Source organism: Neofelis nebulosa, chromosome 10 (genome assembly GCF_028018385.1).
Source record: "Neofelis nebulosa isolate mNeoNeb1 chromosome 10, mNeoNeb1.pri, whole genome shotgun sequence".
NCBI classification, from domain to species: Eukaryota; Metazoa; Chordata; class Mammalia; order Carnivora; family Felidae; genus Neofelis; species Neofelis nebulosa.
In genome coordinates, this window is record NC_080791.1 from 56,973,802 (window position 1) to 57,001,734 (window position 27,933).

Consider the following 27,933-nt stretch of genomic DNA (forward strand, 5'->3'; position numbering starts at 1 on the left):
TGGCTTTTGAGTAGGGAGGGGCTGTCAAAGGAAGTAGAGTTTGAACAAGGCCAAGAAGAACAAACAAGATTTTCCAGAAAGAGAAGGTGGAAAGGGTGTTCCAGGGAGAGGTCACGGCATATGCAAACCCAGGGGCTTGAGAAATTCAGCATGGCTGGCTCACAGAGGGTGAGGGGCAAAGCCAGGGCTGAGGGCAGGGCTGGGCAGGGGAGAGATGCTGGGCCTGGACTGTGGAGGGCTCTAGTGCCCTTGGCCTTCATTTTGGGTGGGCTCAGTGTCAGCTCAGGACACAGATGCAGAGTTCAGTAAAGGGGAATTTCTTAATTTAGTACCAGACAGTTGTTCCCTGTAGCTCACCAATATTTGGTGAGCAAACTTAAAGAGACCCTCATGCTATTATTATCCCAAATGTGGGTGTAGAAGTGGCTTTCTCTTTGTGGCAGGCCCAGCCCTTTATGGAAGCCAGGACTCTGAGAAAAAGCCACGTGAACCAGGGTCAAGGACCCTGACCTTCAACCAAGGTTGCCTGGGTAGAAGACTGGGAGACTTTGACAAGAGGCCCTCAGCCCGTCTGGGCCTCAGTTTCCTCATCTGTCAAAAGAGTCTCCTAGAATGGAAATTCTACAGAAACTCAGAAGCACAATAATTCAGTGGCTCAGGGACTCTAGGGCCAAGCTACCTGGACATGTCATGGCCCCACTAGCTGTGGGCCTTCGGGAAATCCCTGTCTCTGAACATTGGTTTCCTTACCTGTAAAACGGGCTACTGAGAGAATACCTGCTATAAGGCTGTAAATGTTAAGAGTGGTGAGTGGTGCCCACACACAGCACCTACGAGACATTAAATGTGATGATTGTCATAGAGCCCTGTCTTCTTTGGCCACCCCTACTAACCCTAGTGCCTATCAGGGGGCCTGGCACATAAGTATTAAAAATAAATTAATTAATGTTGGGTGAAGAATGAGTGAATGAAATAGCCTGGAATACCAGAGCAGGATGGGGGCTCAGAGGTCACTGAGCCTCATCTCTCATCGAAGACTGAGGCTCAGGCAGGAGAAGGCTTTACTCAGGGTTTCACAGGGCTCCTGTGGCAGAGGGTTGTTGTATGGCAGGGAGGATGAAGAAGAACGTGTATGACTCTGTACAGAAAAAGCTCTGTGAAAGTGGAAATTCTGGACACAGAAATTTTTTTTTTCAGACTTCCATCCAGCCTCTTGACCGCTTTCCACTCAGGCCTAGATAACAGCTCTGAGCTCTTCATGCACACTATCTACTTCTCTACTTCCCTTGCCATTGCCCTTGTGGTTCCTTCCACTCGAAATGCCCTCCTTCCCCCACACTGCAGTCCACTCAGGGCTCTAGTGGCTCTCTCTGGCTGACTCCCAAGGAGTTGGACTCTTTCCTGGGGTTGGTGCTACAGAGTGGGAGCCCCAGGATGTGCGCTGATGAGAAGGAAGGGGAGGGAGGGAGGGAGGAAGGATGCTCTTTGAGACACTCCTCCCCTGGAAGCCTTCCATGATGCTAGGCTGGGGCATGGGCTCCTTCAGTCCCTGTGCTTCCCTTCTCACACAAGGGACACACTATAGGGTTTTTCTTTGCCGTCTCCTGTCCCAGACTGGGAGCCCCCTGCAGGCAATATTGAGTCCCCTGAGAGGGCCTGACACAAAGTCTGCAGCACCAAGGGTTTCTTGGGTGGATCACTGGATGAATGGATGGATGGATGGATGATGGATAGATGGATAGATGGGAGGGTGGATAGATGGACGGGTAGTTAGATGGGTGAATGCATCGAAGGGTAGATAGATGGGTGAATGGATTGATAGGTAGATAGATGGGTGAATGGATCGATGGGTAGATGGGTGAAGGGATCAATGGGTAAATACATGGGTGGATGGGAGAGAGAAGGAATAAAGCTCAGGCTTCTTAGGTTGTTCTCCAAGGGACGGGCATCTATCTGTCCAATGGGCCCTCAACAAAATCTCACTGGGCTAAACAGGGGCTTCACTACTCCTCTCTAAAATTCTTTCATTTTTTAATTTGTTCATTCACTCATTCATTCTTTCATTAACATCTTGGCTTCTTGTGAGGACTAAATAAATGCATGAATACACCTAAATACTCAGAACAGTGTCTGGCACACCATAAGTGGTATGTGACACCGTTATTACTATTTCGCAAACCTTTCCCGAGGACTTACTACGTGCCAGGCCCTGACAGAGGCTGTGTTGTAATTCACCCCACCTCAAAAATACAGTGACATATAAGCAGGCCCTCACTAAGAGAGGATCAGAGGGTTTCAGCCCTCCGCCCCAAGACAACCCCACTCTCCAGGACTGCCAGAAGGACCCACCCGGACTGGGACTGAGGGAGTGGAGAGGAACGGAAAATGCCCGTTCTGACCAACGGGCCTGGGGATGGGCCCCGGTGCATGGTAACGCGGCTCCTCACGTACGTCTCCAGCCCAGCCCTTCCTGTTCTTACCGGGGCTGGCATGGTCGTAGCGGTATGGCTCCGAGATGAAGTGTGGGAGACTCATGAGCAGGCCTGCCAGGGCCACAAGGACAGCCCCATAGCCGATCAGTCGGGGCCGGTGGACTCGGCTGCCAAAGTAGCTCACAAACACAATCAGGGCTGTGTTCCCCACCTGCCGAGGGATGAGGGGACCCATTCGAATGGAGCAGAGCAGCCAGAGGCCAGCACCACCCTCACTTCTGTCACCAATCTGGGGTTCCCATCTGAATAAAGGACTAGCTGGCTGAATGAGAATCATCTGGGCCCCTCTTATGCAGATTCTGGGTCCCCCTAGGAGGGTCCCCACTGTCCCATTAGGGGAGAGAAATGAGGGCAGAGCGGACAAGGCTAGCAGTTCAATTTCATTCTGGAAAATGGGTTGGACCCCATGTTAGAACATGGAAGAGGGGGGACAGTTAAGGAAAGGGTTGTTAAGTTTCTGGGATATCACAATTGAGGCAAACAAATAAAATCTAAAGCCAGAGGGCTAAGAATTTCTTGGAATTTCAAGCCTTAGAATAAAAAACTTAGGATGTAGGCACTGGAGGGGACTTGAGAGCTTGCAGCGATGGGGCAGGCTCTATGACCAGCAGCTGAAATGTGCTGCCCATTGCTTTTTGGCTGTGACACTCGCCCTGAGCCCTAGGCTCCTCGCTGCTGGGGGGGTGAGGCAGTATCTGCAAGAGAGTTGGTAGGTGGACCAAGTCTGAGAAGGGTAGCCACTCTCCATTTTATAGACAGGACACTGAGGCTCTGGGGGGTGGGGGTGGGGGTGAGTGGTGGAGTGGCTTCCCTAAGGTCCCAGAGCTAGTTAATGACCTTTCCTTCCCACCTCTGACATCTGGAGGTGGGGTCTGAGAGATATCTGAGGGTGCCGTGTAGTCGGCAGGCCTTGGGTTGAATGTGACACATCACCCCAGGGGGAGACAACTGCACAGAAATCTGCTGTGGGGAGGGGAGAAAGGGTACTGTGGACAGTGGCCCTTCTCTGAGGTGGAAAACATCTGGTGGAGGGGGGGGCTGGGGCACAGCTGGACCCTGATCTCTAAATTCCCCCAAAGTAGCCTGTCCCCTCCTCGTCACTTGGCTGTCGGCCCCAGACTTGTGGATCTCTGGGCAACTCTGAGGAGACACTCATCCCATGGTATGGCTCCCTTCCCCCACCACCCACTGGTCCACAGTTCTGCCTTTGATCTAATTTAAATCTCTCCCTCTACTATTGAAGTGACTTCCTCTGATTCCTTCCTGGGACAGGCAACAGCCAGGTCCCTGGAAAGGTAAAGGAACCAAAGGGAGAGTGGGTGGACACGGGAATTCTGACTAGCTCTAAAATACCCCATACCCCCCGTTAGAGTGCCCCCGAGGGCAGGACTGCCAGTGCTCTGACGTTACAGGGAGGCAGAGGTCAGTTTCTCTACCGGAACATGAGGAAGGAGCTAGCTGAGGAGAAAATCTTAGGGGAGGAAGCTGTAATGGGGTCGCCTGTGGGCACCAGGAGGGGAAGGGCCTATGTCAGGGTGGTGAGAGAGGAGGATGAGGAGGCCAGGTGAGAGTCGCCCTCAACGCCCACCCCTGTGACTGCTTCAGGGCCAGTACCTCATTGAAGGCAGCCAGCAGCCCTGAGGTCTGACTGGAGAGGCCGAAGCGCTTCTCCACTGTGGAGATGGAGCTCTTGAGGTAGCCGGAGATCATGAGCTGTGCCAGCTGCAGCAGGCTGTGGCACAGGACGAAGAACTGCCGGAGGGGCCAAGGCGGTGGCAGCCGGCGGGGGAGCAGGGAGACAGGTGGGGATGCAGTTAGAGAGGGTGGTGGTTGGGAGACAGAGACGGAGTTGGGGGAAGGGAGGAGCAAGGAATAAAGATGGGGAAATAGAGTCAGAGGAGATAGACACACAGGAGAGAGAGAGAGTAAGGGCAGGAGGGCCAAGAACAAGAGGGGCGAGAGAAAGAGAGAGAGAGTTATTGGAGTAGCCCATGGCTTCTCACACAGGCCTAAAAACTACACAAGCTGTCCTGGGTGCCACCTCAGACCCACATGACTGAGAGTAGGGTCTTTGTGGGGCCAAGAATGATGGGAGTCACTCTGACCCTCAGAGCCCACCTGGGCTAGACTGGACCGTCCTCCCTATTCCACCACCCTGTCCCCTTTCTCCGGGAAGTTCTCCCGGATCCTTCCCTACTCACTCCACCCGGTCCTCCCCTTAGAGCTCCTCTGGGAGACCACATGCACACACCAAATCCCCAAACTGCCCACCCCACCCAACTCCACCCTAAAAGTCTGGCCTCCCTCCTGGTGAACTGGCAGTATTCCCAAGAGAAGGAAAACTTGCTTCAAAGAAGGGTGTTTATTCCAGAGCTTAAAAACAGTCTCTTTGTTCCTGAGTCTTGGTTTCCTCTTGCACACAGCAAGGACGACATCCCTGCCACTCAGGGTGACTGCGAGGACTAAACAAGACGTCACTCGGCACAGGCCCCGGCACCCAGGGGTCACTTGCATTTCTAGGGCTGCCCTTGGTGGAGCCAGAGCTCCCCGATATTCATACAGATAGGATCTCTGGGGTCCTTCTCTTTCCTTGCAGGGACATGGGGAGGCAAGGAGACTGGTGCCCCACTGCCTCCGGGGCAGCCCTTGTTTCTTCTCAGGAAGGAGGGAACATGTGCCCAAAACTAAGCTAAATGCTTTGGTAGATTGTCCCTTTGACTCTCACAGCCACCCATTCTACAGATGAGGAAACTGAGACTCAGAGAAAAGCAGCAGCTTGCTTGGAGTTACACGGCCTTCTCTGCCAGGTCGAGACACCCCTGCTCCCGGCAGGCCCTGAGAGATACCTTGATGCTATAGAACACACTTCGTTGCAAGTCCTGAGAGTTTGGGCTGGCCTTGCCTTGAGGTATGTCTTCTGCGCTCATCATGGCCTTGGTGTCCTTGTCTGACATCTGGGGCTCCTCACCCACTGGACCTGTGGGACAGACATCCAGGAGGTGAGGGTAGAGATGGAATCCCAGAGGATGTCCCTGACTCAGGTCACCCAAGGTATTCCAGGCGTTGGTGAGAATCTGAGAGTCTGAGCCCCTTCAGCCTCCCTGAGTCCCAGTGATGGGAGGGCCCTTCCTAAGAGGGTATGTGCCCCACGTGCCCATGCTGGCCAGATCCTAACAGGAACCACCTATCTCACAGTGACTTCATTCCTTTCCCAGCATAAACCTTCCTTCTAGGGAGGCATTGCTGGCCACACTACATAAGTTTCAAGCAAGGTCTCCAGGAGTAAGAATGTGCAGACTTAGACCCCCTTGGGCCTGTAGCTGTGAGACATTGGTGCTCATAGAGGCTGAGTGGCTGTGGGTCTGTCTGGTTCGGTGTGGGATCACAGGTTCGGGGTCAGGTGCAGGGTCAAGGCTTGGTCCACGGTCAGGTAAAGGCTTTTCCTGGGAGCAGTTCAAAACAGTTACCAACACCCCCACAGGGCACCATCCTGCATGTAATCATGGAGCTAACCAGCCCAATCTCTAACTCATGAGTCAAACCATATTGCTAGTTGGTGCAGAAATGGCCCTGAGAGGTCATCCCATTTAACTACCTCCTCACCCTGGACAAACTGAACTCCCCAAGTGTTGTGATGACTCAGGAAGCAGAGCTATGGTTAGAACCTGGACCCTTGGCCCCATCAGGCATGTCTGGGTTTTTCCACAGAAACCGGTAACCGTGTCAGCATCTTACTCACTGCAGTGAGAGGAAAGCTGAACCCCCACAAGGGCATCTCCTGGGGCCTCCTGACGTTCTTTTGTTTTGTTTTTTAATTTTTTAATGTTTATTTATTTTTGAGAGAGAGAGAGTGCAAGCAGGGGAGGGGCAGAGAGAGGGAGACACAGAATCTGAAGCAGGCTCCAGGCTCTGAGCTGTCAGCACAGAGCCTGACGCAGGGCTCTGACCCACAAACCATGAGATCATGACCTGAGCCCAGGCGCCCCTCCTGATGTTTAATCTCAGTAAGGAGCTTGAAGTCCAGCCTTGGGAGACTCCACGCCTCCACCTAGATGGAAACCCCCACCACCTTGGCCTTCCTCCTTTCCTGGAGCCCCACTTCCTGCGGAAGCCTCCTCCATTGTTTCATATGTTTCTCAACCTGGCAGGAGTTTCCCCTCATTCAACAAGCTCCTTCTAGAATCTGGGAATGGACTCAGGACACCTCTGACCCAGGTAGGGGGGTAGGGACTCTCCATCTCCAGACCCAGAAGGCAGAATCAGGGAGGGGCTACAGAGGCCTGGAACCACCACAGCCAAGGGTTTGTGCTCCTCACACGAGGTACCTGAGAGCCTGAGGAATTTCTTTTTAATTGGGATATAACTCATATACCATAAAACTCACCCTTTTAAAGTACACAATTCAGTGCTTTTTGGTATATTCAAAAGGCTATGCATCATCACCACTAATTCCAGAACGTTTTCATCATCCCAATAAAGAACCCTATACCTGTTAGCAGTCCTGCCTCCCCTCCAGCTCCTGGCAACCACTAATCTATTTTCTGGCTCTCTGGGTTTGCCTATTCTGGATATTTCATATAAATTCATATACACAAAATAGTACAATATGTAATTATTTTGCGCCTCACTGCTTTCACGTAGCGTAATGTGTAAGGTGCCTCCATGTTGTTGCACGTATGAGTACCTCCTTTCTTTTTATGGCTGGACAACATTCTATTTTGTGGATGTAAATCACATCTTGTTTATCCATTCATCTGTTGAAGGACATCTGGATTGTATCAGGTGTTGTGAACATTCATATATCGTACACATTTTTGTGTCAACATGTGTTCTCAGTTCCCTTGGGTATGTAGCCAGGAGCGGAATTCCTGGGTCATGTGGCAACTCTGTTCAACTTTTTAAGAAACTACCAAACTGTTTTCCGAAGTGGCTGCGCTGTTTTATACTCCCACCCTCAGCATAGGATGGTTCTAATTTCTCCACATCCTTGTTAAAGACTTATTATCATGTCTCTTTGAGGATAGCCATCGTAGTGGGCATGAAGTGATATCTTGTATGGTTTTGATTAACATTTCCCTAATGACTAATGATGTTGAGTCTTTTCACTTACTTCTTGGCCATTTGTATATCTTCTTTGGAGAAAGGTCTATTCAGATAGCTTGAGGAATTTGAGGAAATGAAAGTGTGTGTGGCTGGGGAGGAATCCCTTTGGGGGATGTAAGTATTCAGAGGAAACAAGGAGATATTGAAACAAAAGTGACACCTGACCGGGAGGAGATAAGGGGCTGGCCCAGTGAAGTGGGGGTGGGATGGGCTCTGTGGAGGTCACTGAGGAGAAAAGGAGGTGAGGGGGCTCCAGGTGAACTTGCCCAGAGGAGGCTGATAGGACCTTTGCAAGCCCTGGTTCCACTCACCAGCATAGACGGTCACCTACTACAGCAGAGATTCTGGGCTACACGCTTTACATGCAACTCAGCCTTCACATGCGCACAAACCTCTCCATAGCTCTGTGCCTTTGGTGCTCTCGTTATCTCTGTATCTGATGAGGACAGAGGCTCAGAAGTAGCTAGCTCTGCTGATTAATGTCGGTGCAGAGACTCAAGCCCAGGTGTTAACCTCAACATCACTCCATGTTCCTTGCACAGTATGGATGAGGGGAAGACGCTCTTCTCTGTCTGAGCCCAACCAAGCCTAACCAGGCCACCTGAAAGGGGCCAGTGCTCACCCATCAAGGGGGCAGGCCAACCAGATGATGAGGCTGGAGCTGAGTTGGGGGGTGGGCAGAAGTCACTGACCAGGAGCCCCAGCTCTGAAAGAAGTCCAGGATATGGATGAGGGAGGCGGACAGAAGATCAGTGGACCAGCTTAGAACGTTCCACCTTCCTGTGGTCTAGTAGAGGGAAGCTGTGGCCCCTGGGATCTGAAAGCAGCCACCAGTTAGTGCGCAGGGTGGTCAGTTGGTCACTGAACACTGAACGGGGGTGGTCAGGCAGGTAGCCAGGCCTCTCCAAGCTCTTCCTGTGGGCTGAGGCCTCTGAGTGAGCTGGCAGCAAACAGTCCAACTCTGTGAATAAGGACAAAGCTCCGCTCGACAGGGGGATCCTGAGACCAGGAAAGTAGGTCCTCCTTATGTGACATCTCTGAGGACCTTCCCATCCGGTGAAAACTTTGTCAGGGGTCATCCCTGACAGAAGAGCGGGCAGCTGTGGAGGTGAACCTGGGCTGGGACTGGGTGTCCTGTGGGAATGAGGGGAGAGGCAGGAAGTCAGGTTCCAGGAAAAAATCGGAGTCTGTTTCTCTCCCAGGTGAGCAACTAGGTTTGGGGGCTTTAGGTAGGTCAGGTGGTTCCCAGGGCTGGAGCCCATGCCCCTAGAGTGGCAGGCAAGGGGTCTGTGTGTCTGTCAGTTGGTTACATGGCTGGCCACGCACACAGGCCAACTCATGTCCATCAGCTGGTAAGTCACTGGTCTGGCTGTCTCTCAGAAGACTTGTCTGTTCAGACAAGCTAAACTAGCTAGCTAGCCAGTCAGACAGTCATCTTGAATGTCTGTCAGAGACCTTCAGTTCACTGAAGGAGAAACTCTGAATGTCTGCAAGGCAGAGGCAGAGCCTCTGGGCTCTGGCCTGGGGTCTCACTGCCTCCTCCATGACAAGAGTCAGTATTCTTCACACCAGCTGGATCCATGGTGATGGGGACCAAGGTTTCAGAAAGTAGCCTGACAGGAAGGACTACCTTTCTCTGCCTGTTCTTTGCTGGAAAGGCTCAAAGTCTGGCCTCCTCCAGCCACCTCCCAGCTGCAAAAAAGAAAATTCCAGGCAGGTGTGGGGCTGAGTGTAGGTTTCAAAGTCCTCAGACCTAGGCCTGAACCCCAGCTCTGCCACTGGCAGCTGTGTGAGCCTGGACATGCCCTTTCATCTCAGAGGAAACATCTGAGCAGTTTCCTCATCTAAGTGAGGCATCTAGGGGGGCTGGCTCAGGCCTGGGATACAGTAGGCCCCACTGAGGACGATTGCCCTCCCCTCTCCTTATAACCTTCAAGTGCTTCCGAGGCCACAAGGTCAAACTGAACCCATTCCCTTCCATGTGCACCTGACCCCTCCAAGTTAACACCTCCTTCTTCCATCCCTAGATTGTCTCTCCCTTTCATCCAGGCCCCCATTTACCACAAGACCTGAGGACCTGAACCCCTTCCCTCCATGCACACTCACTGGCTTTAGAAGCAATTGCCCAGGTTTCAATCCCCACTGGCTGCAATCCTGCTGTGTGGTTTTGGACCAGTGGCCCCTTTGCTTTCTCATCTGTGACAGGGCCTGTAATCCCTACATCCCAGTACACAAAGCACCCACCGACAATCAGATCCTTCCACCCCATGTTTAGCCTGGACACTGAAAGCCTGGAACCACATCTTATGGTCTGCACTAACTTGACTTTACAATTCCACTGTCTTCATTAGCATTTTTTCTTCTTACTCTTCCCAGACTGACCAGGTCAAGCAAATGGCTTGATTGTTCATTACAGGAACTTCCTGAAAGACTGCTGGACTCTTCAAGGGAAACCATCAACAGAGTGTGTGCCTCTGATTCTTTGAATCTCTGTGCACAAAATCCTTACCTTCTGTTTCCACCAACAAACTGTTGTATCATGATTCCTACCCAATCCCAGTCAAGCCTCCCTCTTCCACCTCCTTCCCCATACTAAAGGACCTGTCTTAAAACAAACTTTCAATTCTCAACAAATATTGACCTTGCCTCCCCACTCTGAATCGTGCCAAAGCTTTGAGAAGTGGTATTATCCCTTATCATGGTAAACTTGGTCTTACCAACAGGTTATGTCAGTAATATGTGGGGAGCCAGCATGGATACAATACATAGCAGATGTTCAGTAAATGTTGTTTTATTCCCCATCAGGCAGCCAGTCTTTCCGTTAGCTGTCTATCCTGACACAAACTCCCGACAGACCTCCATACTTGCTTTGTGACTGCAAGGAACATTACCACATCTGGAACTTGAGAATTCAGAAAAAGTTCAACCCAGGAAGGCTGGAAAGTTGGGAGGCTGGGAGACTCAGCTCTCTGGCTCACCCTAATCCTCTACAAGAAGGGACTTAGAGGAGCTTGTCTGAGGGGCTATCACAGACCAAGCAATACTATGTGCTGTGCTTGGCTAGGCTGGGCTCCCTCACCAATCCTCCAGACAACCCTTTGAGACAGCTGTTGTGACCCCATGATATAGAGGAGGAAACTGAGGCACAGAGGGAAAGCAACTTACCCAGAGTCCTGGGGCTGGTAAATGGGAAAGCCTGGACCAGAACCTGGATCTATCTGACTCCTGGGCCCCCAACAGCAACCATAAGAAGGTTGGCTGCAAAGATGGCATTAGAACACATGAAAAATTATCCCCATGTAGCCGTTTCTTATTCTGACCTGGTTTCCTGCCTGTGAATTGTCGAAGGTAGTTTTATGGGAATAGTCTTCCATTCTACCAGCTGATTCTTTAGCTAGTCAGTCATTCCCTGCAAGTCAACAGCCTCTCCTGATGACCTCAGAGAGTGCTGCAGAGAGAAATGAGGGAAGGGGGACATGTGGGGATCTAAGTCCTATACTCTGGGGGACCTAAGTATGGTGGGAGTTCAGGACTCATCACCAAGGCCCAGAATTGAACTTTCAGGAGGGATCTGCTGAGAAATGTGACAGTTCCCACATCCTGAGAACTAAGGAGGGGTGGGGTCAGGGCAATGACTCTTTCTCTCAAGAAAGAGCCTGTCTCCAGCAGAGAGAGCAAGATCAAAGATCACTTAGACCCAGTATGGCCTTGGGCCAGCAAGTAGACTTCACTGAGCCTCTGCAAGATAGGAATACTAAACCTTGCCTCTGAAGCCTGTGTGAGGGTCACACAGGATAACACCCTTTGTCAATATCAGGATGTCCCACAAGTAGCAATTTCGTCAGCCTCTGCCCCAAACTCACTAGGGAATCTATTTCCAGGTGTGGTCACCAGGCCCCAGAATAACTCATACTCCTTCCTGTGGGAGACTCAGCCCTGGTGTCACTCTCTCACCTCCTTCTGATCCCTGAAGCAATACAGCCCCTCTGGATGCCTCCCTCTGCCATTTCTTGTCCTCTCCCCAACCCATCTCACCAGCTGCATTCAAACGTCTTTTTTTTTTCCTAATAACTTCCCTGTGCAAGAGAACGAAAGTTCTCTCCTCCACACTCTTTGCCAAAGCCACCAAAGGAACTAGCAGAGATAGAGTATAGGGCAGAGGTTACAATGGGGAGGCCCTGGCCAAAGGCCCATGTACAGTTGTGTGGGCTGTGCACCACAAAGTGAATGGTGCCCTCTGGAGTGGTGCGGCACATGGCAGTCCTGCCTGGGTGGGGTACATCTGACTTCTAGACATTTTGGGGGGCTTGCACAATGCTTGCTTTCTCAGTGTTTTTAAGCTGATTGCCAACATTTAAAAACAGGAAACTTGACATAAACTCCAGATTTTTTTGCTTCTTTTTGAAAGATTAGCAGATCTGGCAATACTGGGCCCACATTCTCATATGCCAACACTCAGCTGGTCCAAGCTTCTGGGCCTGCATGTGGCAATTTGCCCTGTTGGAGTCTCTTTGGGGGGGGGGGGGTGGTGCTTGTCTGGTCTGTTTGATGGACCTCTTCACCTGCTTGTGACTCCACAGCAATACTGGGCCAGGGGAGTCCACTGGACAGGAAGCCGGGGCTAGGTTAACGCTTTGAGGAATGAGGAAACAGGACCAGAGAGCGCTATGATTTGCCCAGGGTCACCATGTGGGAAGAACTGGTCTCTGCTGGTTCTAGAAGTCACAATGAAGATTTATTCCACATATCTTGACAGCAACCTGAGGCAGGCCTCTGGGGACCCAGAGGCCAGCAGCCCCAGTCCCTGTCCTCAGGGAGCTCCCAGTGTATGTATGGGGGGGGGGGGGGGGGGGGAGGGGCGGAGGCAGACATCTAACACAGAATCACAGTGAAATGTGCTCACTGATGTGATACAAGGAGTTTCAAGCCTACAGAAACAGAGCAGAGGCCCCAACCTAGACTGCAAGTTTCTGGAAAGCTTCCTAAAGGAAGAAACATCAGAGAAAAGGGCAGAAGTATCAAAGCACAAAGAATGCTCAGGGAACAAACAGTCTGACAAAGCTGGAGCCCTGGGGCCAAGGTTGAGGGGGTGAGACTAGAGTGCTTGGAGGAGCCAGACTTGACAAGCCTTGAATGCCAGACTGTAGGGCTGGGCTTTGTTCTGAGCCCAAGGATGAGGTCCGATTTGGCCTCCTGGGAAGACCTCCATGTCTCTGCGGGGAAAGTGGAGAAGTCAGGCGGTGGGCAGGGATTAGGGCAAAGGCAGGGGTGGGGTCCAGAGCAGCAAGGGACTCTGGGGCCTGGGTCAGGTAGTGGCAGTGGGAATGGAGAGTAACAAGCCAAGGTACCACAGTGGGAAGTAGGATGGCCAGGACTTCATGGAAAATCAGCTATGGGGGTTGCAGGAGGCTGAGGAATCCTGGGGGCAGGGGTGGAGTGGGGAGAGGCACAGCTCTGCAGCTGGACATGCCAACATTGAAGGCCAGGATTATAGGGTGGTACTGAGTGGTGAGCTCAGCCTTGGCCATGGTGAGCTTGGGGTGGCCAGGGGGCACCAAGGGAGAAATGCCTAGGAGGCCACGGGCTCCAGGAGAGCCCATGAGGGGATATGGGCTGGAGCCAGATCTCTGGCTGTCTGGAGACATGAGTGGAGAGAAGGTAACAGAAACCACAAGTGGGCAACTTGCCCAGTAAGAGTGAGACACCTCTGCCATGTGCCCCATCTGAAGAGAACAGAGCGAAAGAGAAACCCGCTCTGGAACTGTGGTCAGATGCCAAGGTCAGGGGAGGGGACAGTGTTCCAAAGGCGCCAAGATGTTTTTGGAAAATCCACCAGCCTCCAGCACTAATGCACGCACAGCCCCCACAGCCCAAGCCTGGGAAGGGAAATATCCCCCACGGCAAGTATTGGGCAATCTGTCCCTCATAACAACGGCAGACAGCTCTCTCTGGAAGTGCTGGGGTAGAAGGAGGCCAGTGTGGCCAACCCTTGCGTCGAGCCCTCCTTACCTCCTTGCTCTGTATTCCCTCTGCTTGCTGGTCCTTCTTGCCTAGCTCCTGCAGCCCATACCAGCTGTCTTTCCTTCCATAAAACCCCTTCCTGGGCCAGTTCCCTAAGCCTTTGCTCTGGGCCACAGGGCTGGTCAGTCTCCTGCACTACTTATGTCCTCCTGATTAAGCAGTGAACTCCCTAGGGCAGAGCCTGTCCCGTCCTGTGTCCTGAGGGATCATGTCAAGTGCTTGCTGAAACCCTCTGGGTCAGAAGACTTTGGATTCAAATATTTGCTTTGCTACATTGTAGCTATGTGACCTAGGGCAGTTTATGTAACCCCTGTAAGCCTCATTTTCCTTCTCTGGAAGCGAGGGAAGAGTGCCCGTCTCGTGGCGTATTTGTAGGATTGAAGGAAAATGCTGTGCCGGGTACATTGCAGTCCTCAACAACAGTTAGCCCCCTCCTCCTTTCCCACCCCATCCGCAACATGTGAGTACAGACACCTCAGCCTCAAGAGGGCAAGGCCCCCAGGAACTGTTCCCGCTTCATCTACCCACCCCTAGCAAACATTATTCTCTGGCCCTGTAGATGCTTGCCCTTCCCCAAATTCATCCTGTTCTTTTCACCCCTCAGCCTTTGCATGTACTGTACCCTCAGCCTGGAGTGTCCTTCCTCCCCAGCAAACCACTTCTTATCTTTCAAGACCTGGCTCAGCTTAAAAACGTGGTTGTTGAATTCAGCTAAGCTGGGTGAGGGCGAAGGGAAGGCCAGGGCCTGGAGAGGAGGGGCCCAGGTTGGGGTGGGGGTGGAGTGGGCCTCCTTAGTGCTCCAGTTCCCAGCATGGCCTGGTGGGCTCCTGGAGGAGGAAGAGTCAAAGCCACGAAGGGCTTGGCTGCCATCTTTGGGAAATTCCTGCTAGCAGGACTTTGGGTGGTCTGTTGGGAGGACAATAGCATGCTTGAGGTCCAGCTACTGCAAGCTTCCAGCTGTTGCTTCTTGAAGGAGATCCGTGCAGGGTGGGGGAGGAGGCCAAGCACTTTCTGGTGGTTTCCAAGCTGGGTCAGGCACTCTGTGCTGGGACTTTCTGTTTCCAGTTCTGGCCCTGGCTATCCTATCTGAACCCAAGATGACCTTAAAAATAATGAGGAGGGCCTGGGGGGAGGGTGAGCCTTGAGCCCACAGGGAATTCACGTAGGTCTCCTTCAGCTTAAAACATTGAGCATAGGCTCAGAGACAGGTAGCCACTGACTTTGGCCATGCTTGGTCCCCCAACCGTGAGTCCCAGCTCATTTCTCCATGCTTACATTTACTCCTTGGAGCCCTATCATACCCAACCTCACTCCATATCATGAGTCTCCTGTCCTCAAGGAGAATAGGCTTTCACAACAGGTTGGAGGGAAGGAAGGAATGTCATGGGGGGAGGCATGGAGTGAAGGAGGACAGTCTATGTACCGTGACTTTCCCAATGCCCCGCCTCTGCCCAGCCTGTGCTCAGATCTGGGCCCTCAAGAAGGGAATCAAATGTGGCCCCACCTCCAGGGAGCCCGCAGTCTGGTGAGACTGGCATTGTTCTCCATTGTTTCAAGCATTAGTGCTTAGGGCTCTGGGCTGTAGCATATGAGGGGTGCTGGAACCAAGTTTATGTCTTTACTTCTTCTTGACCCCCAGGGTGCAGCTGAAGTTCAAGTTGGCACCCTGGAAATAGCCAGGCTCCCTTAACACTGATGGGGAGATCTCTTCCCCTACAGAGAGGCCCTTGCTGCACTGCTCCTTGCAGACACAGAAGATTGAGCTTCTCAGTACAGGAAGAGACCAAACAACCACCTTGGCCAACCCCCTGCATCTACTGCACAGAGACAGTGGGTCTCAGAAAGCAGACTGGGCATTGAATGCTTGGCACCCAATTGTAGGGTCTAGGCTAGCTTGACATCTGGTTCACAGCTGCCTGAGATCTGGCCCAGTAGGCAAGGCCTAGCCTAGGATGAAATAATCATCCCCAACCCTGCCTACTCCCCAGTCACTAGCACAGAGAATAGTTTGCTTTGTCTGGAACCAGTGGAGAAATGCCCAAGTGGGTGGAATCTCACTAGTGTGGGGTCTGTGGAAGGGAGGTGGGAGCCCTGAGGGTAATGGCAGAGAAAGGAAAGAGCTTTGGCATCAAGACAACCTGGGTTCTGGCCCCCACTCTGCTGCTCCTTTGGTGGGTGACCTTGGGTGAGTCACTTGCCCTCTCTGTGCATCTGTTTCCTCAACTATCAGAAAGGTTGAGAGATTGTCACATCATTCTCATAAAGCCAATGATACAGAGTTCAAATTTTAACCCAGGACTGCTGGTTCTTTCCCTTGCCCTACCTGTCTGCCCTAGATTGGCTCACTTTGAACCCAGGGGGGTTCGAAAGCAACAGAAACAATATTAGGAACAAGAAAAGATGAACCTCAAAAAAGAAAAGTGAAACAGCATATATGAGAAAGGTTACTTCCAGCTGGGAGAATTGGTCTGGAAGGCTTCCTGGAGGAGTTGGCATTTGGAGAGTTGGCAAATTTGAAGGAGGAAAATAGCAAATTTCACCAGAATGGGTGAAGAAAAATGGACAAATACCTTCCTGGTGGAGGTAAAAGCTGAGCAAAGGGGAAGAAGTAGGAAAGTGTCTTCTCTGAAACCACAAAATGGGAATGGCCTTGGAAGATCATTTTCTCCAACTCCTCCCCCACAGACAGGGAAGCTCTGCATGTTGCCTAAGGACATGTGGTGAGTTGGTGGTAGGGCTAGGCCAAGAGCCAGATCTGACCCTGACTGCTCTTTGTGTGTCAGCCCCTGGCTGGTAGAGCTGCCTCCCTCCCTCAAGAAAGCTGGTCCCTGCTCTTTTCCCAGGATCCAGGCTTTGTACCCAGCCCCACCTGAATTCCCACATCCCTCAGAGTGCCCTCAGACCAGAAAGAGAGCATGGAGGAAGACTAGCCTCTCAGCTTAAGTTAGAGTTCAGGAAGAAAGACTTTTGGTGGCCCAGTGGGTAGATGCTGGGGTCAGCCTCCTGCTGTATGTGTGGGATGTGGGGGCAGCTAGAGAATATTCCAGAACTGAGCTCTGCAGGGGTCAGAATAACAGTGGGGCAGGGGGCAAGCGCAGTATAGCCAAAGTCTCTAGTTTCTTCCCATACCTATAAGATCACCAACCCTCCCATCCTGCCATGAGCCAAGGCTGATGGGGAATTTGGTTTGTCAGTGACCCATCTCCAAACCAATCCGTCCAACTCTGATCTCACTGTCATCTCTCCTGTGAGGTCCCTAGAGGAAGCATCCATCCCACCCTTCCTGCCATGCCATGGTCCGCAGGTGTGTCAGCTTGCCCACGAAGCCCTTACTGTCGCGTGCACGAGACAGGGAGCAAGTTCAGTCTTGCCTGAGTGGGGGTGAGGCTAACACAGCTGGAGGAGGACAGACAGCTAGAAAGAGGCCAGAAGTGATCACCACAGGGCAGCCAGCCCGGAGGGCCACCCCATCTGAAGAACCCTTTGTTTCCTCCTCCTCCTTTGCCTGCCCAAGAAATGCTCAACTGGGTGCTCCGTTCACAGAACCGCCACTGTCTCCACGTGGTGCTTCAGTCACACTCCAGGCTTGGCTCTGCAGGTCTCTCTCTGAACCTGTTTCTCTTCTCTGCTGATCTTTCAGATTCTTCGTGGCAGGTCTCCTGTCTCTCTCCTGTCTCTGTCTCTGGTTCTCTCTCCCACATGATCTCTGCTTCTCTTCATTTCTCCCTGTCTCTTCTGCAGCCAGCTCTCTGGGGCTGACCTCCCTCCCTTTCCCTGCATGCTCCTGCAGACACCTGCTGGTCTTTGTCTTCTCCTCTGTCCTGTCGCCCTTCTGTCCCAGCCTTCGTCTGACTGCATATCTCTGGACTTGCTCTGTCTCTGACTACACTTTTATCTGTGTTTTTCTCTGCTTTGTCTGTATCTCTGCCTACTTCAGAGGGAGAACAGGGCTCGGCTCAGTGAGGGGCTCAGTGGCCTGAATTTCCACCGCCCTTTCAACATCCTTGTGTCATCAGGGAGCATAGGCTGGGTTCCCTGCCTCCAGCTGAGCAAACAGTATCCCTTCCTGCCCCTTTGGTTATTCACTCATTCATTCAATACACCTTCACTATATCTGCTTATGTCTGGCTCTGCATGGGGAACGCCAAGCCCCCCACCCCACCCGACTTCACCCCAGTTTACCCATTTTGGCTCTACAACCTCCTCACCCTCCACACTGGGAACATAGCCCGCAGACTCCCTCCCAATGCCCCTTCCTTACGTCATCTAGACTTACCTATCCTGGGTCCCATGATTTTTGGGGTGCAGTGAATTCCAGCCCGTATTTCAATTTCAAGAGTGGAGCTGAGCAGGAGAGAGGGAGTGAGACCTTATCTGGAGGCCCTGGAGACAGCAGTCGCGAGCCACTTCTAGAAGAGAGGCGCTAATGTGGAGACTCCAGGCACCAGGCTGATGCCGCCTGGGCCACACTGGACCGCAGCCACCTCTTCCAAGATGGGTAAGGAATTCCTGCAAAACTTGATCCCACTCTCCAAGTGCCTGCCTCATGCAGCCACTTGTTCCTTCTGTCTCTGTCTCTCTGAATTCCTCTGATTCCTGGCTGGGACAGCCCAGGGCCAGAGTTCTGTGGGAGGCTGGGTTTGTTTAGATCCAGCCCTACTGATGGGAGGAGGCTGCTGTGTCGCCTCCCCTCAGCCTCTTGCCTCAGCATTCCCCTGGATATTTTCACTTCCTCTGTTAACAGGAGAGAGATGGCAGGGAGAGGGAATTTCAATGATCCCCATGCCCTGGGATCATTCAGTCCCGATTCTCCAGTCTCTTCTTTTTTTTTTTTTTTTTTTTTTTAAATTTTTTTTCAACGTTTTTTATTTATTTTTGGGACAGAGAGAGACAGAGCATGAACGGGGGAGGGGCAGAGAGAGAGGGAGACACAGAATCGGAAACAGGCTCCAGGCTCCGAGCCATCAGCCCAGAGCCTGACGCGGGGCTCGAACTCACGGACCGCGAGATCGTGACCTGGCTGAAGTCGGACGCTTAACCGACTGCGCCACCCAGGCGCCCCTCCAGTCTCTTCTTATACTCGCATTCTCAGTCTGTCCCTGACCAAGCTCTTGTCCTCCCCTCACAGAAATTTTGTCACCCTCCATGAGCCCCATCTAGAGCCCCTGTTCTCCCCCACTGTCCCCCTTCCTGGAATCCCTGTCTCCCGCAAGATCTCATCCCCTCTCACCAAAACCCCATCTCCTCTCTGAGCTCTGAGGATCCAGAGCCAAGAGGAAGTCCATTCACCAGGAATCACAATGGCCAGCCCGCCTTGGGGAACTCATGGTAGCAGCTCCATAAAGTACAGGCATCTTGGTGGAGGGGGTTGGGGAGCAGAAGGGTAAATATGACATTTCCAGAGTTTTCTGGACTGAAGGCTGAAGATGGAGACCTTGGAGCCAGACAGACCTGGGCCTCTTTCTCAGTCCTGTCATTCACTGGCCGTGTGGCCTCAGGCAGGTTTCTGCACCTCTCTGAGTGTCATTTCCCTCATCCATAAAGAAGGGACAGCTGGCCCCTCACTTGTAGGGCTGCTGTGCAAGTTCAGTGAGTGAGAAAAAAAAAAAAGACCTAAAGGTCTGGAGCTCAGAGAAGGAAGCCAGGGCTCAGAACAGGACAGCAAGAGAAAACACACCTGTTTGCCTTTTCCAGCTAGTTCACCATTCTCACACATGAGACCCCATTGGGTCCTCCTATTGGCCTCATAGGCCAAGCATTTATTCTCGCATTTTACAGATGAGGCATTGAGTCTCAGCAACTGCCCAGGTACCACCCAGCTAGTAGGTGGTGGGGCCATGCATTGAAACAGGCTTTTTCCTCTACCCAGGCAGCATTTTCTGAGGAAGACCTCTGGGTTTCCCCAAATCCAAGATACAGAAGTGAACTTGAACCAATTCCAGGAATAGGGCCTTTGTATGAAATGGGGATATAGCTTTGGAATCCAAGTTTTAGGGTGCAATGATAGAGAAATAGACATCAGTCCCACTTGGCTCCGGGGGCTATATGAAGGAGCTAGTGGGAAGTGGGGAGTATTTGAAATAACCAATGTGCATCCTGACACAGAGTGGCGCCCAATAGGTACTTGTGGCATGACTGAGTCTTTAAGAAACCAGAACTGTGAATGCATGACCACTATACTGGGAAAGGTCAATAGTTGACTCAGATTGATATAAAGACCAGGCCCCGTTCAGCTTGAGGCTCCTGCTTGAGAAAACCAATTGGGTCTATTTTCTCTAAATCCTTCAGACTGAAGTCAGTGCTGTGAGTCCTCACAGAGACCGGCAGAGGTGCCACCTTCAGATTCCAAACTTCAGGTGCATAGTTAAGAAAGAGAAGGTCCCTTTAGACTTTCTGGAAGCTCAGGTGCCTCCATGTTGGTTTCAGAGGTTTGAAAAACTTCTATACATGGATTGGTCTGGGAATATGCTGGGACCAGCTTGGCAGGCTACGTTCATGTCATCAATCTTTGAGTGAGACACACAACACCCCACAAGGCATGGAATATACAGGAACCTCAGACATGAGTGTTCTTCATTCATCACTTCAGCCTGCACAGGCTGACGCAGTCTGGTCCAAGAATATTCCTGAACCCAGCTTGGAATTGGAGCAAGGGTCAGGTACCCAGGAGCTTCTCAGAGGTAGGCTAACAGGTCTTCAGATGGCTCTTGGGCTAATCCTGCAGTGAGGCCCCATTGTGGGTGGTCCCAACTTGTTCAGCCAACCTGGTTGGCACCTCAGCTTTACTACTTGTCAGCATGGGGTTTGCCGAGCCCTGTGCATTTTACAGAGCCCCATGGTGTGTGTAGATGGCAACACCATCTGTGGATTCCCACAGTTTGCAAAACTTGTTGCCTTTTTTAGAGTCCCATGCTGTTGGCATAGCCCAGCACAGTTTGCAGAGCTCTGAGGCTTCTGGGGCCCCATGATGTGCGCACAGTCCTGTGTCTCATGCCAAGCCTGATGCCGTTTCACAAACCCTGGGCTGTTTGCAGAACCCAGGCCTTTCCCTTCTTTAAGCCAACTCATGTTGGAGGTTTGCAAACCCAGAAAAATAGAGCACACTTCATTTTATAGAACTATCTGACTTTGGGTGTAAGGGAATAGTCCTGAGTCCTCGACTGGAGACTCCAGTTCCAGTCCCAGCTCTGTCACTAATTAGCTATGGGACTTGCAGCAAGTCCTTTCCCCTTTCTGGGTCTCAGTCTTCTCCTATGTTAAATGGAAATCGTGACATCCAACCATCCCCCTTTGGAACTGTTATTAATATCAGTGTGAGAATGTCCAGAAGATGGGGGGCAGGGGTGGGAAGGGGAAGGGTAGCCAGTGCCTCCTTCCTGAAAAAGGCTCCAAACTGCTATTTCAGCACCTCTGCTCCCACTTCCCTTCTGGCCTGGCAGCCAGGGAGCGGATGTCTATAAATGAGCCCTTGGCTGGGCAGACAAGTGAGGACCTCAGTCAGAGTCTCAGCCTTTGCTGCCCCTGGACGCTGCCTGGAGTCAAAACCCAAGCTACACAGACATGCTCCCATGCATGGCTCATTTAATCTGCCCAAGGAAGGCTGTGTCATACTTATCTCACCATGAGGACCCTGACACTCAGAGAGTCCATGTGATTTGCCCAGAGTTACAAGTCAAATATACAGCCTAGGCTGGGATCAGAGCCAAGGACAGCAAGGATGGACGCATGGTGCTTAGAAGGTCAGAGTGGGAAGAAACTGGGACCTCATTTAATCTATCCCTTTCCTTTTTCATACTGGGAGACTGAGGCCTGGAGAGATGACAAGGAAGTCACTCACTCTCCTTAGGCCTCAGTTTCTCTTTCTGGTGGATGAGAAACAGACCCCTTCCTGCCAACAGTTCAGGATCTTATCCCTCTTTGTTGGCACAGCTCTTAGATCAAAACATAGGAAATTCCCGAATCATCTGAGGAGAAGGAAAGGCCTACAGACAGGTGGGTACTTGGTCTGGCCATGCAGCCCCACCGGCCCTGGCTCAGCACAGCCAGCTTTGCACAGCCCATGCTGTGGGCTCTTTACAGCTTACACCACCCTGGAGGTTCCTCCCCAGGAAGACTTTTTGCCCCAACAACAACCTTCCCTGGGTCCAATTGCATCCACCTCCCACCAGGTTCCCCCTTCAGCCTGGAGAGAATACTATGCTAGAAACTCTGCATCCCTCCCTGAAAGTGGCAGCCCCAGGCCCCAGAAAGAGCATGAGCTTGGCCATCAGATAGTTCAAAACTGACCCAGTAAGAAGATTTCAAAGACTCAGTTTCCTTATCTGAGATAACAGGAAACCTCCAGGCAAATCTGCAATAAACCTGACCATCTCACCCTATCTTCAACTTGGTACGTGCATAGCCTCCCTATCCCAGGAGACTATAAACTCTCCCAAGGCCTGGCTGGGTGACCAGGGCTGTCATAAGGCTCAGATGAGCTAATGGATGGGTTAGCACTTGCTAAGTTCTAAGAGCTGAGCAGACGAGAGCCATTATTAATATGGTGATGATGGTAATGGGATGACTCTTGTAATTCTGGAAACAGTGGATGAGGAGGAAGTAAATCATGGCAGATGCGTGCCAGGTCAGTCTGACCTGACTGACAAACCCCATGGGAATAAATCACCGAGAAGGCCCCCTGAGGTGGGAGGGAACTGCAGGGCAAAATTGGGGCGCAGGCAGGCAGGCTGGGTGACCATTGTTAGCAGCTATGGGCGCCGTGGGGCGGTGCCCTCTCACAGGCTCTAGACCAGGCACTGGCTGGCCCGTGGCTCCTAGCCCTGGTTCTGCCACTAACACACTTCCATTGGTCAGATCCCATTTCCTGCCTGTCTCCAGTTTCCTTAGTATAAAATGGTGGTGGAGGGATAAAAGGAAGGGTCTCACTCCCCACTCTTGTCTTTGGGGAAGAACCACATGAGTTTATCGATGTATCACTGTTTTTGTAAGGTGTCAAGTGTGGGGCATGAGGGATTATGGTTATTAATAATTTGGCTCCTGGAAAAGAGGACGTGGGGGAAGGGTGCAGCCAAGGCTGGGAGGAGAGACAGAGGGGAGCCAGCATCTGCCCCCCACTGCAGGTAGTTTGAAGCAAGGGCCAACTCTCAGAAGGCTTTGCAACACTGCCCCCTGGGGACCAGAGAGGAGGCTGCACCCTGAGCTTTTCCTCCCAGAGACTCCAGTCAGGGAAAGGGAGTGGAAGGACCGCTGTCAGAGGAGGCTGAAGTGGGCAGGCCAGGAGGAGCCCAGTGAGAGCAGTCACAGCTTGCTCCTGCCTCTCTCCCTCCCCTCCACAACTTTCTATTTTGCTTCACAAGTCTTTCAAACTGGCCCACTTCGTCCCATTCCTCTGTCCCCACCGTGGTCCAGACCACCAGGGGCTCTTGGCTGGGACTTGCCCCAGCTTCCTCCCCACCTCCAGCCCCTCCTCCTAAAAGCCTGAGGGATCTTTCCAATCCTTAAATCTAATGCTGCCCCTCCCTGCTTAAAACTCTGCCCTGCCCTGCTCTCCCCAGCGGCCCTCAGGATAAACCCATCTTTCCCAGCCTGATGGCCAGTGCCCCAGTCTCTCTGTAGTCTTCGGCCAGGTCAGTATCTCCACTTGCAGATGAGACAAAATGGCAAATGGTCAAGAACAAGGCCTTGGGGCAGGACTTCGGGGTGTGACTCCTAGCTTCTCTACTTGGTAGCTGTGTTACTTAATTCTTTGCTTGTTTGTAAGTTGTTTTGTATCATGGTAAAATACACATAGCGTAAGATTTACCATTGTTACCACTGTAAGTGTACAATCCAGTGGCATTAAGTACGTTCACATTTTGGGGCAGCCACCACCACTACCCGTCTCCACAACTTTTTCATCTCCCCAAACTGAAACTCCATATCCTTGTGTGACTTTATGCCTCTGTTTTCTCATCTGTAGGATGGGACTAATAAGGGGATGTCTTTGCACAGGGCCTGGTAGGTGGGTAATAGGTACTCAGTCAACATTACTTGTTATTTTATCCTCTTGAGGCAACTGCTCTGGAAAGTACACGCAGCAGCACCGCATGGGTTATCTACAGAAACCCAAGGGCCCATTACTCCCCAGGATTCATTTCTGTGACTCGGGCAGAGTTTACGCCAGCTGCCGGGGAAGCATGCCGCATGCTTCATCTAGGAAGATGAGTCACTTCCTCCCTGATGGGGTTGTAAGCCTGCAGATAGGGAAGACAGGAAGCAGAGCAGCACAGGCAGCTGATCTCTGCCAGGCTGGCCCTCCGCAGATGCTCCGGTGAGAATTGCTGGGGCAAATAGAATTCTGTCTGGCATTAGGGCCCAGTCTGGGCCAGGGCAGGACTCCCAACTTGCCTCTGTTCTAACTCTCAGGAGCAGCTGGGTTCATCAGTGCTGTTTATTTGGAGCATTGTCAGTTTGCATTTTGTTCAATTCTCTCCTTCTCACGTTCCACCCCAAACACACCTACTTCTCCCTCCTCGGCATACACTCTTCCTAGATTTGCCCACTCCAACTGTTCTGGCACTCATGCCTAGAACACTCTCACTAGCAAAGTGGTGCTGTACTTATTTAAAGGCCTGCCCTTTTTTTGTCCTCTGGGTGAAACACACATGAGTCTTACTGGAAGAAAGGAGAGACCAGGCCTGAGATGTCCCAAATAGAGCAGACCAGGTCTCTGGCAAGGGCGGGTGAATCTCTCTACCAAATCTGAGCAGGGCCCAGAATCAGAGCCCAGGACCACAGAATCTCTTCCTCAAGGGTCCTTAGGCTGGGGACTCCTGTCTCTTGAATTAAAAACATCAACCGTCTTCCAGAGATAGCCACAAGGGAAGGAAGTTCAGCATAAGCAAACCAATCCTGTCTTTGGAGCCACGTAGGCCTGAGCTCTGCCCACAACTAGCTATGTGGCCCTGGGTGGCTACTTAATTTTTCTAAGCCTCAGTTTCCCCAACTATACAACTGATATAATAAATATGGCTGGTATTCATTACATGCCAAACACTGTTCTAAGTTCTTTACATGCATTGACTCAGCTAATGTTCCCAATCGCCCATTATAACCCCCACTTTACAGATGAGGAATCTGAGGCACCGAGACATTAGAGACTCGCCCACAGCTGCTAAGAGGCAGAACCAGTATTTAACCTATACAGTCTGACCCCAGATTTTGTGTCCTGAATCATGGCACTTAACTATGTCAGACAGCTAGTTTGAGGACTCAGTCATCTGTCTACCTGTCCTTAAGCCGTGGGGTTGAATAGAGTTGAGTACTGAGTTAAGCACCTTTGACAGGGGTCCAGGCCTATTCTACTGATGACCATCTGAATGAGTTTGGGTGTGTCACTTTCTTCCTCAAATCTCAGGTTTCCCTTTCACAGCAGAAAGGGCTTAAATTCCAGCAGATTCCTAGATTCTGTTCCTCCTGATGTCCACCTGTTTCTGGGGGTCACCCAGGTACCTCCAGCTCAGCAAGAGCTCATCATTGGCATGGAGACTTGTCCCTGCCAGGCCCCTGTTAAGCGCCCAGTCTCATTGGAGTCAGGCCCATCCCTGACTCCCTCCCCACAGCGAGTCTCTGCCCTCATATTCTTGTCTCCTTCTCCCCAACCACCTTAGATGACTCCACTCCTAATTCCTCCAAACTCTTGCAGTCCCTTTGCTCTTCGGTGATTCTAGTTTCTTTGTTCTAATTCATTCCCCCCATTCTCCCAGAGTCATCTCTAAACCCCAATCTCATGGCACCCAGCCTTGCTCCTCAGAGCAAAGTTTATTTTTTAGCCTAAAATTGATGTTTGTCATTTCGTACCTACAACCTACCTTACCAGCCTTCCCACCTGCAATGGTCCCCTGCCCAGAGCGTACCAGACACACTTATGTCTTGGTACTTGTACATGTGCAGTGCCCCCCCTGGTCAAATGCCCTTCCTCCCTTTGTTGCAGGATTAGCACTCACCCTTCAAGGACCACTGCCAACCGCCACCACCACCCCCCCGGCCCCAAGTGTTCCTTCTGACTCTTTCAGGAAGAAAATGGACAAGGTCAGAATCATACCCTAGTTCTCTACACAGACCTTGGTCTGTGAGCATTGAACAGTCTGGTCATACCTTCAGGGAGGTTTCCACAGCCAATTCTTCTGCCTCCAGCCTTCCAAGGTGAAAAACCTTAGAAGAGAAGACATCCAGGGGAGTGGCCTCTCTGTGGCTATGGTGGTGATGGCAATAGAAAACTTCCTCACAGCCCTTCAGCTTGCAAAATACTCTCACTTAGAGTATCTCGCTAGACTTTCACTGCAGCCACTGTTGCTGGTGCTTTCACTGGTGCTCCCCATTCTCTCAGGGGGGACAGAGGCAGAGAGACCGTGAAGTCATTTGCCCAAGTGGAGTGATAAGTGAAAGAGCTAGGGTTTGAACCCCCAAAGCTGGTGCCACCCTGCCTCCTGGTGGCAGGAGGATGGTGACAGGGATGAGAATGCTAGAGGCCCCACCCATGTGGGCCCTCATTCTGGACGCTCTTCCCTGGAGCTCCATGGCCTCCTGCCCACAGCTGGAAAGGCAGCCTAGGCTCTCCCTGAATGTATTTATAACTTCCCTTTCCCCCTTGGCACCTTCCTTTTCCAGCCTCTCGAGTCTGTCAGAGCGTTGTGCCAGTGAGGGGGAAGAGCGCTAGGGGCGAGACAGAGAGACAGAGCGTCATGGACTTTCCAGGGTGAGGTGGCACAGGCAGCTGGCCTCTGCTTGGGTGGGAACTTCAGAGGGCCAGGTTGTTTTCTCTTCTGAGCTCAGAAAAGCTCCTGAGATGCACAGGCTCCTCCTGGAGACATATCTGGACCTCTCCCCTTTCTAAGGAGCAAGAGGCCTGGACTGTGAGAGTTACCAGCCCTCCCATGGCCCCAGGCGAGAGGCCAGGCGAGAGGGACAGAGCTTGTGCGATTTGGGTGGAAAATGCTTATGACAACAGCTCGCACCATTCACCTCTTCTCAACCCGCACCGCACGAACACAGAGCTTGCACTCTAGAGATACTTACTCAATGAGCAAACCCCCATTTTACACAAGAGGAAACTCAGTCTCAAGAAACTAAATGCCAGGCTTGAGCCCAATCAGTCTGGCACCAAGATCTGAGCACAGACCTCTATAAGAGGCTCCAGCTCCCATTGCGTGGAGAACAAACTCCCCACAGCCCCTACAGTTTCACAAAATTTTCCCACCACTCTTGTCTGAAATCAGACTCCCCCCCCCTCCCCCGCCACCGACACTGCTAAATCTGCAAACTGGCTTTTACCCCCTTCTTTTTTTAACTACCACCTCCCACCTTCCCAACTCCCCCACCACACCTGACTCACCAGGAGTCCAGACCTTGGACCCTGAAGCTCCTCTTCTCCTCTGTTGACCATCCTTCCCTGTCCCATTTTTTTCCCTCCTCTCCCTCTCTACTGGCTCATTTCCACCAACAAATGCTGGGAAACCTGCTCAAATATCTCCAATTAAAAAATACAACAAAATCCTCCATGACCCCTCGTTGCCCTCCAACCACATGCTTCTCTTCACAGCCAAACATCTTGAAAATGCTGTCTATCCCTCTTTGCACTTACTCAGTCCCCAACCTTCCACACCCACGGTTCCCCTGGGCCTGTTCATTCCAATGTCACCAGCAGCCTCTTCCTCGCTGGGCCCCTGGACAGTCTCCACTTCTCATCCTTTGGTCCCATCAGCGGCTTTACTGCTGCTGGCCACATGTGTCCTTTGGAACTCCTCTGTGATATCAGTGTGGCTTCACGTTCTCTGGGCATTTTTTTCTCAGCAACTTTTACAGATTTTTCTTGTTCTTCTGCCCCTATCTCATGCTGGTTTCTTCCAAGGTTCTGTCCCCCTCACTTCACACTCTCTCCTTAGCTCCATAAAACAAAGGCCTCCTCCAGTCCTTGTCTGCAACTCAGCTCTTTCCTGGGCTCCAGGTTTAATCCCTCAAATATCTGCTGGACATCTCCACTTGAATGTCTCATTGGCTCTTCAAATGCAACATGTCCAAAACCAAACTCATTATCTTCCTCCAAAACTATCTTCCCACCTGCACTGCCCACTGCCCACCACCATGTCCCGTGTCTCAGTCAACATCACCACTATCTGCCTTGTCACTCAAGCCAGAATGCTTGGATTCTTCCATGCACAGTTATCAAATTTTGGCCATTCAGTCCCTTGATGGTTTCTCTAATCCTTGGAGATGGATAGAATTCTAACAGTGACTCACTGTCAGCCCAGAGGAGGGACAAGAGCAGGTTTAGTTACTT

General features: G+C 51.7%; 1 protein-coding gene across 7 annotated transcripts in view; it reads right to left on the reverse strand.

Moving 5' to 3' along the window:
- Positions 1 to 18,225, reverse strand: part of SLCO2B1 (solute carrier organic anion transporter family member 2B1) — a 57,410-nt gene extending 39,185 nt beyond the window's left edge. For 2 of the 7 annotated variants that reach the window (XR_009249682.1, XM_058687745.1), the window contains exons 1-4: positions 17,893 to 18,225; positions 5,339 to 5,469; positions 4,107 to 4,244; positions 2,481 to 2,643 (exon numbers count right to left, since the gene is read on the reverse strand). Coding sequence is in view for 5 of the 7 variants with exons in the window: in XM_058687745.1 (XP_058543728.1) it covers positions 2,481 to 2,643; positions 4,107 to 4,244; positions 5,339 to 5,469; positions 17,893 to 17,908 (448 nt within the window). In the remaining 2 variants the exon portion in view is untranslated. Of the gene's footprint in view, positions 1 to 2,480; positions 2,644 to 4,106; positions 4,245 to 5,338; positions 5,470 to 6,981; positions 7,581 to 7,906; positions 8,730 to 13,604; positions 13,740 to 17,892 lie in introns of those variants that run through there. The other 5 variants (XM_058687742.1, XM_058687741.1, XM_058687747.1 and 2 more) reach the window with 5 other exon arrangements.
- Between the last annotated feature and the right edge of the window lie 9,708 nt (positions 18,226 to 27,933).